The sequence below is a fragment of the Enhydra lutris genome, unplaced genomic scaffold (genome assembly GCF_002288905.1).
Source record: "Enhydra lutris kenyoni isolate GAN:26980312 unplaced genomic scaffold, ASM228890v2 scaffoldscaffold10, whole genome shotgun sequence".
Lineage (NCBI taxonomy): Eukaryota > Metazoa > Chordata > Mammalia > Carnivora > Mustelidae > Enhydra > Enhydra lutris.
Genome location: NW_019154094.1, coordinates 4,102,868 through 4,117,433, shown reverse-complemented (window position 1 = coordinate 4,117,433; position 14,566 = coordinate 4,102,868). Strand labels below are relative to the sequence as shown.

The following is a 14,566-nucleotide window of genomic DNA, read 5'->3' as shown; positions in this document are numbered from 1 at the left end:
TCCAGTGATCTGGGCTTTGCCACAGATCATTTTTTGTGATTTTTTTAAGAGCAAATCTCTTTTTTTTTTTTTTTAAGATTTTATTTATTTATTTGACAGAGATCACAAGTAGGCAGAGAGGCAGGCAGAGAGGGGAAGCAGGCTCCCGGCTGAGCAGAGAGCCCGATGCAGGGCTCGATCCCAAGAACCTGGAAACATGACCTGAGCTGAAGGCAGAGGCTTTAACCCACTGAGCCACCCAGGCGCCCCTAAGAGCAAATCTCTTAACTGTTCTAAGCCTCATCTTACCCCAAAATGTGTATCTTACCAAGATGGTAAAACTCAGAACCAGTCACGGATACACGTCCTGCTTCACTTTTAAAGATTTCTCTCTCTTACCACTTAGTAATATTTGATGCATTTTGGTAGTGCTTTTTCCACTCTGGGAAAAAAAAAAAAAAAAAAGAAGTGAATTAACAAAAGGAAATGATAATTGTTTGGAAAACTGAGCATGCTCAGGAAAATGCCTAACAGTTATTGGTGGATTTTTTATATGAAGAAAGAACAGGGAAAGGAAGTTAAGGGATGCTTTTGGTAAACATATAAAAATCCAAGAAATTAACAAAATATTGAATTTGCTCCTGAGAACAGAGGATTCAGAATCTCAACCCTGCAGGGGATCTCCGCATGCAGCTCAGTCTTCCCTCGTTTTAGAGGTGAGGCCACCGAGGCCCAGGGAGGGCAACTCTTTGGCCAGAAATCAGGTGGTAGTGGCCGCAGGAAGGAGAGTAGAACTGTGGCCTCCTGACCCCAAGCCATTCTGTTTTAACTTAGCACTGGCCTCCCTTCTGTCTCCGAAGCCCTCGATAGATGTGACAGAGCCTGTTCACGGGCCGTGGATGTGGACAGCCGGTTCCTTGGTCCCAAGGTCTTCCCCAAGGCTCCGCTCTGGTGTGGCACCTACGTGTGCCGGGGATGAAAGGCATCAGCAGGGATCTAAAGCTGTATGGCTTCCCTTCTTGCTCCCAGTGCCATTGCAGTAACTGGTTCTCTTGCTCTCCCCTCAATCTTAGATCCTTCCATGAGCCTTCTGCTTTTAGTCCCTAAAAAAGCCAAGTGATTGCCTGGGTGATGTCACAGTGGCTGCATGTCTGCCCATGGCACAATGTGGGGGCAGGTGCCATTTTCAGCACCTCAGGTGGGACCCTTTGCTGGTTGGTCTCTGCCTAGCATGGGTGGGCGCTCTCTCCAAAAAGGCAGCGTGCTGGAACTTAGCCCCCCAAGAAGCATTCTCCAACAGAAGCAGATTTTAGGGACTCAGTCCGAGGGTGACTGTCCCCGCTGAAGTTTCACATACCTCCCGCTTCCTAGATTAAGGCAGGATCAGTCCTTCCAAATGTTGGCTGGTGTTCAGCCAGGGCCCGGCCTTAGAGGACAGAATGCTTAAGTTCAGGCCTGTGGCCTGTGAACGCTGCCACGCATGACCCATCCACTAGCACCATCTCAACATAACCAGGTGTGGGCAAGAGAGCCAAACAGTAAGTAACCCAAGGTCATGGCCGAGGCACCGGCGCACCTTTCCCTTTGTTTTCTGGTTACAGGGGCAAAATTAGTGGTTGCAGTGAGGAGTAAAAAGCAGGCTCTGGAATGAGAGCAGTCTGGGGAATGTACCCTCTCCACTGCTTCTTTAGAGTATGAGCTTAGGCAAATCTCTCCATGCCTCAGTTTCCCTTCTGCAAAAGGGCATGGGAAAGCCAGGGTTTATATTTACAAGGAAGAGCAAAGAGAAGACGTGTCTAGCGCTCAGCTCAGTGCCTGCGGGGTAGTAGACACCTAGGAAGAATTGGGGCCCCACTCTTAGATTCAGCATGCCCCCCCCTCACTGTGGCAGGAGCCAGGCAGAAGGCCCAGCTGGGAATCTACCCTGCCAGAGGCCAGTGGACCTGATTAGGAGAGGCTCACATACTGTGAGAGTAACACAATCATGGACAAGCAATGTTGTTGAAGGCAGCTGGGTTGGTGATACATTGTTGCCCTTGAAAAGATTTTGTTGCTGGGTTGCAGACTTTTGGAATGCAGGGAGATGGCTGCACAAGCCTGGGGCAAGTACGGTCTGATAAACTGAGGGGTGGGGGGTAGTCACCTCTCTAACCGGTTTATGGACCTTCAGCTCACTCCTAGAGCTTCATTTCTTTACTCATCTAGTTTGGATGAGGACAGGTAAACCTTGCTAGTCTCTTTCTCAAAGGCTGAGTGTTTCAGGCCCAGCGTGTGCAAGGTAGTCTGGGGGGCAGTGTCAAGATCCGTTGAAGAGACGGCTGCCAGATGTCAGTCAAACAGCACAGAGAAGAAAGAAAAAAAAACTTTTTTTTTTTAAAGAACAGGTACAGTAGGCTTCCAGGAGCTAGTGGAAGGAATGTCTGTTTAGGGTCCATTTCTTGGGTTTTTTCAAAAGAAGTCACGAATCTTAGAGATCTGGTCCTTCCCAGTCACTTTAGAGACGAAGCCATCAAAGCGAAGCTGAAGTGACTTTTCCTGGGGTCCGTGAACTGTGTGAGGGAGTAGGAAGCAGAACTCGTGTTTCCTGCTTGGTCATTCCTCCTCTCCCGCTCTGGGAAAAGAAAGAAAGCCACATGCTGTGCTCAGACTGTGGTCTATGGTGGCAGGCAGAGCTGGTTTTGAGTCCTGGCCTTACCACTCCCTTGCTCTGTGTGACCTTGGGAATATTACCCAAGACTTCTGCATCTCACTGGGTTGAGGTGTAAGAAGGTTGAGGTGCTGGATTTTTGTAAGAATTACAATGAGCTGCATTATCTAAGTCAGTCATCATAGGCATTTGGTTCATGTTGGTGCCCATCTCCATTCCTGGAGACAGCACTGCATGTTTTGTCTAAAACTTTTAGACAAGAGTCTCAGACAGATTTGGATTTCTTCATCTATGGAACAGAAGGAGTTTGGCTCAAATCTAATAGATGGTCTTGAAGGTTTCTTCCAGCTCTAAAATTCTGACCCAGATGGTGATTTTTTTTTAACCAGTTCATGGTACACATGGTCCTGTTTTAAAGTTTCATTAATTTTCCTCATTGTTACAACGTATCATAAAGTACACCTATAAAAGGGGAAAATAGACTGTGTTACCCAAACGAGTGTAGTTTCTACGGATCCCCAATGTTTGTGACCTGTATTATGGCATCCTCCATGTGGATGTGATGTAGGAAAGACGTTAGGGTTCCAAGCCGAGGGCCAAGAAAGAATTCTAAGACGTCTTTGGTGCAAACAGGTGGTTTTATTTAAAGCAAGGGGACAGACCGTGGGCAGAAAGAGCCACCCCGGGGTCATGAGGAGTGGCCCATCATATACTTTCAAGGTGGGAGGGGGTTAGGGATAGTGTAAACCTCCCGGGTATTTTGGAAACAAGGTTTCCAGGTTCCTGGGGGCCTAGCTATTGTTAGGAGAGGTCGTTTATTGCTGTTTAGTAGAAACTCACTCTTGGAGACCCTTCAGATGTATATGGGTGGGTCATATGCTTGGGATGATTGCCAACATGTATCTGATAAAGGAAATTTCCGAGGGAATTTTTATGTTAAAGTAAACTTACAGAATGCTGGGGATTGGGCTAAGATCAAGATGCCTTTTGGGCTTCACAGAGTATCAATATTGAGGCAGTTTGGTCCCTGGAGGAAGGTCACTCTGCCTGTTTCAAGGACTTGTCAGTGGGCTGTAGGCGGTAAGGAATTAATAATTCCTGTTCTACCTTTGTGTCCCGCATCAGGTGTGTATTTTTTTTTTTTAAGTAGGTTTAGAAAGTCAGGAGTTGGTGATCTGGCCACTTGTAGTACAATAGTCCATTGTGATAAGTAAGAGAACTGTTAGCATCCATTCGCTGTCCAAATCCCAGACTTCGTTCTGAAGTGCAGGCCTAGTATTAAGAAGTCTGAGCACGCACATGAGTCTGTTTTATACAAAGGTTAGGAGGCCAGAAAATTTAACTTACGACCCCTATCTGGTCTTCTCGGTGAACCTTATTGTTTATAGGGTTTGGTTTGGGAGTGTGATGTTTTACTTTTTTACTTTTTTTTTAGTGTTTTTTTGTTGTAAGATTTTATTTATTTACTTGACAGACAGAGATCACAAGTAGGCAGAGAAGCAGGCAGAGAGAGAGGAGGAAGCAGGCTCTCTGTTGAGCAGAGAGCCCGATGCAGGGCTCCATCCCAGGATCCTGGGATCATGACCTGAGCCGAAGGCAGAGAGGCTTTAACCCACTGAGCCACCCAGGTGCCCCTTTTTTTAGTGTTTTATTGAACGTTGAGTATGTCAGAAGACAAGAGACAGGCAGAGCAGGACAGGGTCCTCCCGCAGAGAGTGGTGTAGACTTGTCGGTAAAGATCTTCTAGAACAGGCCAGGGCATTCTGCCTGCCTGGACACCTTCCTTGGCTGGCAGGTTGTGATGCAGATGATAAGGCACCTTTCCTTCGAACCACACCCTTACCTTTTAGAAGAGAAAGTTCAGTGACTCATTCTTTTTTTTTTTTTTTTTAATGAAATATTTCAAACATAGTGATTCATGGTTCATTCTTTCTTTCTCTGAGAACCCTCTAAAAATGCATATAAAATTTCAATCCTTTTGGATCCTTACACAAATTAAATTAAGAGAATTGTAACTCAGATAAATTGGTTTTCTACTTCAGATACCTTTCTAAAGCTTCTAGGACATGGACCATTCATTTATCTTTGAAGTTGTAGGGCTGCCTTTTGAATGCTTTTAAGTCTATCGCTCTGCAGTGTGAGAAGTTCTAAAAGTGGCAAACATTGTATTTTTGAGACAGTAGGATTTAAACCATAGATGGTTATTTTTTTCTTTTATTCTTTATTTCTTTTCAGTGTTCCAGAATTCATTGTTTATGCACCACACCCAGTGCTCAATGCAATATGTGCCCTCCATAATACCCACCACCGGGCTCACCCTACTCCCCATCCCCCTCCCTTCCAGAACCCTCAGTTTGTTTCTCAGAGCCCACAGTCTCTCAGGGTTCATCTCCCCCTCCAATTTCCCCCAACTCACTTCTCCTCTCCATCTCCCCGTCTCCTCTGTTAAACCATAGAAGGTTATTGATATACTCGTTAAGATGAATTTCAATTGAGAAAAAGGATGCAAGTACCAGAAAAGATGCTGCCTTCTTTCAGGGGACCTTTTAAGTGATTGTATATGGGTAGACTGAGTTCTTTAACTGTAGTAAAAATTAGTTTAGGTGAGAATTCAATGTTTAGGGCAAGTTCAAGAAGATACCAGATGCCCTCCCCACCACCCCGCCCCCAACAGCAATTCAGCACAATACTAGATTTATTACAGTGTTAACTACTCACCTGAAACAGATGGTGACCTATGTTAAAAGCCTCCGATTTAAGGGTTTCTACTGCCTTGCTGAGGTTCATGACGTCGGCTAAGGAGTTGATGAAATTGAGTTGAACTATAGATGAACAATACATTCTTCCTAGTAGGGAGGGACCCAGAAAGTTGAATCCTTAAAAAAAAAAATATTTTGGAGTATTTGGATGACCCTTCTCTCTAAGTCAAGGGAAAATAATGCTTGTTTTGACTTTATTCAGCCCGTCTGTAAACAGATACTTCATACAGGTTGAGTGTGTTCATGCTACATTAATCTGTACAGTCCCCAAAACCTACTTCTGTGCTGTGTGTGAATGCGTGTGTGGATGTGAGAATGTGAGTGGGTGTGGTGTCTCAGGAAAGTAATCCTCAGAAAGTACATTGAGAAGCTTTTACGGATTTTAGATCTAGCTGAACTAATCCCGGACTTCGGGATAACATCTTATCTCAAGAAAGTCAGTGAAGTTGGCAGTCTGAGAAGATCTGTGGTTCCTGGGACACTTGTTGGATGGACAGCTGTGGGGGAGGGTGGGAGGGGGTTCTAATACATCGAATACAGAACTTGTGTGTTTTATGGGATGACTTTGACCCTTGTGCATAAAGCCTGGGCTTTGGGTCAGTTTTGTTAGGGCAGGTGATGGATTTATAAGAATTTGCCCCTCATTCAACAAATGATGAGTAACTATAGGTACTGCATCTGGACTCTTGCCATCACCAATGGCCAGCACTTGGCTGGGCATCCAGCCTAGCCGACCTGCTGATGGGCCACAGTGGGATGGGACCTGGGAGCTTGATGGTAGCGTCGCCCTTTCAGACACCTTTGTATTGTTCAGCATTGGATAGGCAGCGTGGAAATTGAGTCACGAGTGCATACCACAGAGCCAGCCCAGTACCCCACATCCTGCGTTTATAGGACACAGACTTCATTTCACTGGATACATTTGTGTCCACCTGTCTGGGTTACTGGAAGAGCACACATGTGGTCAGGTATGATGAAGCATGAGAGTTATAGATCTGGAGGCAACTCTGGGGGGGGTTGTTTTTGTTTTTGTTTTAGAAAATTATCACCACTTTCAGTCACTTCTCAGTTTTTTGCTTCTGAAACTCCAGAGGGGAGGACTAGATGATTTCCTTAGAATTCCCACATGCTGGGATAGCCCAGAGCTCAGAAGGTCATTCTGACACCATGCTGCACGCTTCTTATCATCTGGATGGCTCAGGGAGCTCCAGAACGAGCTCCAGAACTACTCCTGTACCAAGAATCCTCCTATGACTTGCTTATCCCCAGGGCTTAATCCCTTCGCCTTTCTGGGCCTCAGTGTGCTCCTCTGCCAGGTAAAAGAATAATGACTTTGGGCATGGATTAGTCACATATGAAAAAGCCAACTCTTTTTTTTTTTTTTTTCCCTAAGATTTTATTTATTTATTTGACAGAGATAGACAGGGAAAACAAGCAAGGGGAGTGGGAGACGGAGAAGCAGGCTTCCCGCTGAGCAGGGAGCCTGATGTGGGACTCCATCCCAGAACCCTGGGATCAAGACCTGAGCCGAAGGCAGACACTTAATGACTGAGCCACCCAGACATCCCAAAGCCAACTCTTCTTAATGCTCTAGAACTGTTGGCCAAAACAGTACAACATAGATAACTATAATTAAATTTGCCAAGCGATCATAGTTTTCGATCTATCTTTGGAAACAAAACGGAAGAGGAACAGAAAACCCAGTTCCACCCAGCTGGAACTCTGGCCTGTTGCCTCAGTGTCTCCCCAGCTTGTTGGCCTCTGGTGGACTCCAAGACCTCCCGTGTGTCTCATCTTGTCCTGTCTATCAGTGCCAGAGCAATCAACCATAGCATGACTATGGCCCAACTAGTTTCCTCAGAGCCTGGGGTGCCTCCCTGGTACCTCCAGGGTGAAGTCCCAACTCACCTCGAAGCTCAAGGCCTTGTTAAACATAGCCTTCATAACATAACCCTACCTTAAACTTCATTTCCACTTAGCGCCCCCGCACCTCCTGTTCCCAACACAACCTGTGTATGCGCATGCTCACGCACACAGCCCCGGACATCCAGCCCCACAAACTGTGTCACCACTCTCCCTGCCTTTGAGTGGAACACTTCACCTCGCTCCGTGCCCTGCTCAGATCCTCTCCCTTTAAATGCCCTGGCCATGAGGAAGTCTATTGATCTCACTTCTGGACTTCGGGGGTTTTTTGGGGGGGTAGGGGCGTTACTGTTTGTCTCTCCATTGTGCTGTTCATTAGAAACCTATATATTAGGGTCATTGTGGGATAGGTCTGATTTCTGCATCCATTCACTCAAGAAATAAAGATGTGAGCACATACTCCTGCCAGATACCAGGCTCCAAGGCCAAACAAAATGGGACTTGCCGGTTAGTAGAACAAAGCAAGTAAGACTAGTCTGAGCAGATTGGGAGCTGGCAGAGGGGAACGACAGGGCCTGTACTGGGCAGCACACACGCATTCCCTTGTGAGTGAGCGCCCCACACAGTTCCTTACACTTAGTGGCTGCTCCGGAAGTATGTTTTTGAATCGAACTGAACTGAACACGGGAGAATTTAGAGGGCCAACAGGGCAAGGGAATGGGGTGAGAGGTGTGGGACGCAGGGAGGACTGGAGAAGGCTGCCCCTCTCAGGGTGTGAGCTGGTGGGCAGAATTAAAGGTCCCCAGACCCACCAGCCTCCTTGTATGCACAACCCAGAGGCCTGAGCAAACAGTACTGCCCAACGCTTCAAGCAAGGGACTCGTGGGGAGTCAGACATAGGTAAAGAGCCACTCCTCAACCCCAGTGATTGGAGTTTCCCTAATTCAAAATAGAAAAGGGAAAAAAGGTCAACATTTGCTTCTCCTAATGTGGTCATTAGGGGCAGAGTGAAGGGAAGTGAAGGGAAGGTGCACTGTTTGTTCAAGGTGAGGTTTTCCCCATACTTGTCAGATTTCCAGTTAGCTAATTTAAGGAACAGATCGTTATTGGAAAGCTACTTCTATCGCTCGAGTGGCCTTGGGGTTAAGCAAACTCTTTATCGCAGTGTGCCTTGATTGGTTTTGAGCAGGATATTTTGAAACTCTGAAGTGTGGGTTGGAATGTGAACTTGAGTTCAGTACTTGGTATCTGACTCTGCCGAGGGTGCCCTTGTCTGAGTGCTGGCCCGGATCACAGGTTCTCCCTCACCAGTGAGGGGAGAACAGAGCTCCTCTATACACTCTTTGGTCCCACATTGTTTGAAGATGGAACATTCTGGTTGCTTAAATAAGAGTCACAGTCCACTTACTTCACAGTCCTACTTGGTGCTCCCTCCACCATCTAGGATATGTCCGTACCCCTGAAAGGAAGCAGACAGGGCCTCCAGAGGTGGGCCTGGAATCACAACGCTCTGGCATTGTACTCAAGCATTTGTGTAACGAACGCACAGTAAATAGCTGCTATGTGCCAGGCCCTGGGCTAACGAACAGACAGGGCTTCCAGCCCACAGGAACCTTATGCTGGGAGAGCACAGCAGGTGTTCCCTAAAGGCCTATTACCTAAAACGAGTACCCTTCTTTTACAAACAAATAAAACTAAACCAGGTTTAGTTTTATTTGTTTTCCAGCCCACAGCCAATTAGTGGTCATAAATGGAGAGTTTGTCAGGGGGATTGGTAACTGTAGACACAGAAATGATAGTAGCCAGGAATGGAAGAGGAAGACAAAGAACCAGACAAAGGAGATGTTGGAATTGGAATTCTAGTAGTCTGAACAGGCCAGCTGGTGTGAGGCCAAGAGCTCAGTGAGTCTCCACGACTCCTGAGGACATCATTCCCTGACCCACTCCAGGAAGTGGTGTTCCGGTAATAACTAAATCATTCCAAAGAAATGGATGGCTATTGTACTTAAGACAGCAGCAGGTATAGTATCTTTTTCTTTGGTCTGTTTTTATTTTACTTCGGTGTTTTATTTTTCATTTCCACCTAACCATCCTAATGGTTAAAATGCGTATCTGCTCAGAGACAAGCCACAGTTACTGGGAAATTTACTTAGGTGGAAGGGTCTGTTCCTCAAGTTGTTGCCATGTGTACAATCAAGAATGAGTAATTGACGAGAGGATACAGTCAGCTGGTCTGAATATACTACGAGCCGAATGAAATCACTGGAAATACCTATGCAGGAGCAGTGCTCTGAAATTTATTTTCAGTGATGATCCATTTCAGAAAACCACACAGAACCCTTTGATGGAGTACCCAGGTTTCAGGGAGATGACCATTGGGCTGTAGATGACAGGAGGTTATGCTGCCACAGACATGGGTGAGGCGGGGTGATTTGTAACCACCCATCTCTGTCGCACTGAGCTGTTCTGGAGGGAAAGCTGGAGCCAAGACAGATCTCACTTATCTGGTGGATAACAGCCACCTCGAACTGTGGGTCAGCGAATTTCTGTATAAAGCTAGAGAGTGGGGGCGCCTGGCTGGCTCAGTCAGTGGAGCAGGCGACTCCTGATCTCAGGGTCATGAGTTTGAGCCCCACGTTGGGTGTAGAGATGACTTAAATAAAAATAAATCTTAAAGGAAAAAACACTAGAGACTAAGCAGGCTTTTTATACTTGCTGGTCGTAGGGCCTCAGCAGAACGGCTCAGCTGTGCCATTGTAATGCAAAAGAGCAGACAGAGCCCATACGTCTTTGAATCTCATGACTGTGGTCCAGGGAAACTATGTGGTTAGTACTCACAGACCTGTATGGCAGCAGGAAAACCTACGAGAATGCTTGCCTGTGGAAGTCGTCAAAATGCTGAGCTTTCATCAGCTCTGGAATCGTTGTAGGATTTCATGGGATTTCAGCTTTTCGTTTGTTGGCTTTTGATGGAACGGAGCTTAGGATGTTAGACTCTGCTGGGCCCGGGTCCAGTCGCAGACACCCCTGTCTGCAGGCCCCTGCTGTCCTTCCATTCGGTGCTTCACAAGGGCATCCGTGTATCCTTCAGGCCTCTAGGTTGTTGCCAGCGGCACCAATTGCCGTTGTCTTGTGGCGAGCACAAAATTGCTTTATTCGAAGACTCTGGTTGACAGCCTGTGGGAAACCACTGCTTTTACTCTACTTGGGGTGGTTATTCCATACGTCATGACTCCCCATCCCTTGGCTCCCAGCACGGTGTACCCAGCGTGTGATAGTCACGCTCTTTCTGGAGTCATACTGCCTTTCAGCCATTAATTCTCCGCCATCCTGGAGAGGGGAGGCCCCAGCCTTGTTCTTTCATTATTAGCCTCGGCAACTTTGGACCCTAAGTGTCCATCATTTTGAGGAGCGGTGACTGCTCTGCCCGCTCAGCTTTCTGGACACGTCCTGCCTCGTCGTGACTGCAGCATATTCAGTCCAGAGGCTCGCTCCGTGCTGGGGCTGAGGACAGGGGAGGAAGAAGGCCAAAGGGTGAGGAAAGCCCGGCACAACCACTGAAGGTTTGCTCGTGCCCTGTAGAGCCCCGGCCTCCAGAAAAAGACACAGAGCCAGTGCCTCCTATGAATGGTTTCTGCTGCTACAAAGTGCCTGGAGTTCTCAGGGGCCCAAAGATGTCACTTGCGGTGCCATAGACCGCGCCGGTGGCCTCTCTGTGGCGCCGGCATCTGGGGCAAGCCTCCCACCGGTGCAGTTTCTGAGTGAGAAACCGGCCTGGTGATGCAACGGGCCGCCACACATTCCATAAGGAATCAGGGGGAAATGTGTACTAGCTGCGCTTTGCGGCACACGCTGTGGACAGATCAACTTTATTATCCATCCTGAGTTATTTCATTAAATAATGTCTCCAGAGACGCGGGCTGCAGCTGTTGGGAAGAAGGGGCACGTTGCTCAGCCCTTGTTTTGGAAGGAATGGCTGTCTTTCCTAGAGAGAATGTGCCATGTGTGTGGGGCCCGTGGTGTGTGGGCCCTTACGGTCCGTGGCGTTTGTCAGGAGCACCTGCAGCTCCCTTGGGCCTCACACCAGCCCTGGGGGCGGGGGCGCTAGGGCTGCAAGGGGGTGTCTCCGCAGGTGAGGACACGAAGGCTCACGACGCCTCACAGTCAGGTGGAGGAACACCTTTGGACTCATTGTCCAACGTTCTGCACTTGACCCCATCACTTGCGAGGAGGGGAGAACTCAGGGGGTCTCTTGGTTGCTGGGAAATCAGCTCTTTGGGCCATAGGACTGAAAAACCTGGTTGGTTTCAAGAACCTTCCCTCTCCTGGTGATTGTTTTGCCTTTGCCATTAGCTAATGCAGTAGTAAGTGAGAGCGTCTTCATGGTTGCCGCTTAACCCTGGTCCTAGGTCACCAGGTCCTTTCCTCCTCATCATCCCTGTTAACCCCAGACAGCCTTCAACACCAGCCTCTGGGTTTGTCCTTGTCACAGAGGCAGCAGTGTTCACGCTGAAGAGAGTTTTCCCAGAGGTTTTGGTGCTCTGTGCCCTGTCTTGTCTTTTAAGTCATAACTGGAACATGTTTTTTGACACCGTCCTCCCAGTAGATCCGATCCCTTGTAAACAGAGAGACATGAGTTCTAGCCCCACTTCTGAGTTGGTGTCTTGTGTGTGCAGCTACGGCTCCAGCTGACCTTGGGGGAGGCATTTGCCCTTGGAAGGCTCCCTTTACATATCTGTCATGTGAGGGCTTTGGGCAAGGTGGCCCTATTTCGCAAAGGCTAAGTTAACTCTCGGAAGGAAGTAAGGAAGAGAACTTACTTTTCTTTCCTTTTCTTTTTTTTTTTAAGTAAACTCTACACCCAATGTGGGGCTCGAACTCATGACCCCAAGATCAAGAGTCACGTGTTCTTCCAACTAAGCCAGCCAGGTGTCCCAAGAGCTCACATTTTATTTTTTATTATTTCTTTATTTGAGAGAGAGCAAGCTTGAGTTGGGGGGGAAGGGGCAAAGGGAGAGGAAGAAGAAGGCTCCCCACTGAGCAGGGAGCCCGATGCGGGGCTCGATCCCAGGACCCTGGGATCCTGACCTGAGCCGAAGGCAGACGCCTAACCCACTGAGCCACCCAGGTGTCCCTCATGGCTTACTTTAGAAAGGTGATTTTATCAAGTCTCCTTGATAACAAGACACCACCAATTTTCTGGGTCCTTTCTTCTCTCTTCCAGATGCCAGTATGGACAGAATAGCTTATGATGCTTCTCCCCACCCACCACTTCCGAGACATTGAGCGGAAGCCAGAATACCTCCAGCCGGAGAAGTGTGTCCCACCTCCCCACCCCGGTCCTGTGGGAACCATGTGGTTTATCCGCGACGGCTGTGGCATTGCCTGTGCCATTGTCACCTGGTTTCTGGTCCTCTATGCGGAGTTTGTGGTCCTCTTTGTCATGCTGATTCCATCCCGAGACTACGTGTACAGCATCATCAACGGAATTGTGTTCAACTTGCTGGCCTTCTTGGCCCTGGCTTCCCACTGCCGGGCCATGCTGACGGACCCCGTGAGTATGTCTGGGCCTGTTTTAACCAGCCCACACTCTCCTCCTCTGGCCCTGGCATGGCCACAGCCTGCATGTTCCCCCGGACCTTGGGAGTGTGGAGAACAGGAGGGCCAGGGCTGGGGTGGGAGAGTGAACTCAGGCCCCCCGAGGGGACACCATCTGTGCCACAGCCTCTCCGTCTTGGTAGGAGGATCCTGTATGTACACTGGTGTACGCATGCATGGAGCCTGCTACAGGAGGGGTTTGGCCCACGGGGATGCCTTGCCTCTCGTTCGTTCGAAAGGCACAGTCGGATAACCGTGGAGACTGGGGACAGGTTATCAGAGTGGAAAGCATGGTGGGGGTGGGGGGGCAGTGGGTCAGGGCAGGGCTTCCCAGAGAAGCCAGGACTGCAGCGAGGTACTCTGGAAATTAAAGCCATATCCAATTCCCGGAACCTGCACGGAAACGGCCTTCACTTTGGGCAAGGCTAATCTTTTCCTGAAAAGCTGGACCAGCCTGTTTCAGGCGGTAGCAAGTGCCTCTTGGTGCATATCTGTGGGTAAAGCGGTGGTGTTCTGCCTGATGCCTTAGTTGAATATAGCAGGCTGTGCCAGGGGCTATTGGAGGTCATGCACCCCAGTAGTAAGCTCTCCGTTCCTGGTCATTGTCTCCCACGGGAGAAGTGAGAGTGCGTGATTTGATGAAGACCTCCTGTGGCTCTATTTGTTTGAGTGCGTAGGACAAGTATGTTTAAATTAAGAGAAGGAAAGTCCCGCTACTGGCCATGGCATTGGCCACCCAGACCTTGTTTCTGTGAGCCCCAGGGAGAGCAAAACAGAGCCCCTGGGTCCTGCTCATTCCCTCTTCAACGGGCTCCATTTCCTGCCAGTTCAGGCCGTGAGCTGTTAATCCATCCCGAGAGAGAGCCTCTTTTCTGGCTCGAGTCCACCTCAGCAGCCAACCAGATAGTACCTCTTCTCCTGCACGTGCTGGCACCATTAATGGGGTCCTCGATCAGCCAGGCCCTGGAGGGCCAGGCGTACAGGCTCCCCCCTGACTATCTGAAAAGGAGAGCGTACCTGTGAAACCTTTCCTAAGCCATAAACGGCAACAAGCAAACAAGCAATTCACATTTTGTAAAAGCAAACATCCTCTTCAGATGTCTTTCTGTTGGCTGAAACAGATACTGAAGTGGGTTTTTCGTCAAAGCAAAGTGATGTAACGTGAACGTCAGGGACGGGGGGGACCCATACATGGTTCCAACCAGTGTGCCCTCTGTCTGGAGAAGACAGGTGAGGCCAGCCCGGTGCGACAGAGGCTGTGGCGGGGCAAGCCCGGGTTGCTAGGGCAAAACAAGGGAGGGGGCACGAACCAGTGTAGACGACGAGGACGGCTGCTGGCTGGCACGGCCGGCCAGTTGTTGCGAGAGCAGCGTCTGTTGGCAGAGGAAGTGGCAGGTGGTGGGCCAGGAAGACACTGACGGTGGGCCAGGCGGAAAGAGCAGCGGGCACACAGGTGTGTGGCCCCTCGAGGCACCCGGGAGCTTCATGGGATGGTGAGACCTAAGGAGGAGAATGGGTTTGGGTGGCAGTTGGATGAGGAGAGGCAGTCTAGAGTCCCCAAGGATTTTGAGTAAAAGAGTGTCATTTTACGCGGATCATGCTGGCAGCCCTGAGGAAGAGCCCTGGGGGCCCTGATGGGTGGGACAAAGAGAATGGCGTGCTCGTTGATGGCCTTCGCCATGAGAGGGCCTTTGCCATGAGAGGGCCTTTCCGGACAATG

The 14,566-nt window shown here is 48.9% G+C and overlaps 1 protein-coding gene across 3 annotated transcripts in view; it reads left to right on the top strand.

The window, feature by feature from the left end:
- Positions 1-14,566, top strand: part of LOC111144065 (zinc finger DHHC-type containing 3) — a 52,510-nt gene that overhangs the window by 4,557 nt on the left and 33,387 nt on the right. For all 3 annotated transcript variants that reach the window (XM_022498157.1, XM_022498156.1, XM_022498158.1), the window contains exon 2: positions 12,473-12,802. In XM_022498157.1, the coding sequence (XP_022353865.1) occupies positions 12,497-12,802 (306 nt within the window). In that variant the 5' untranslated portion in view covers positions 12,473-12,496. The remainder of the gene's footprint in view (positions 1-12,472; positions 12,803-14,566) is intronic.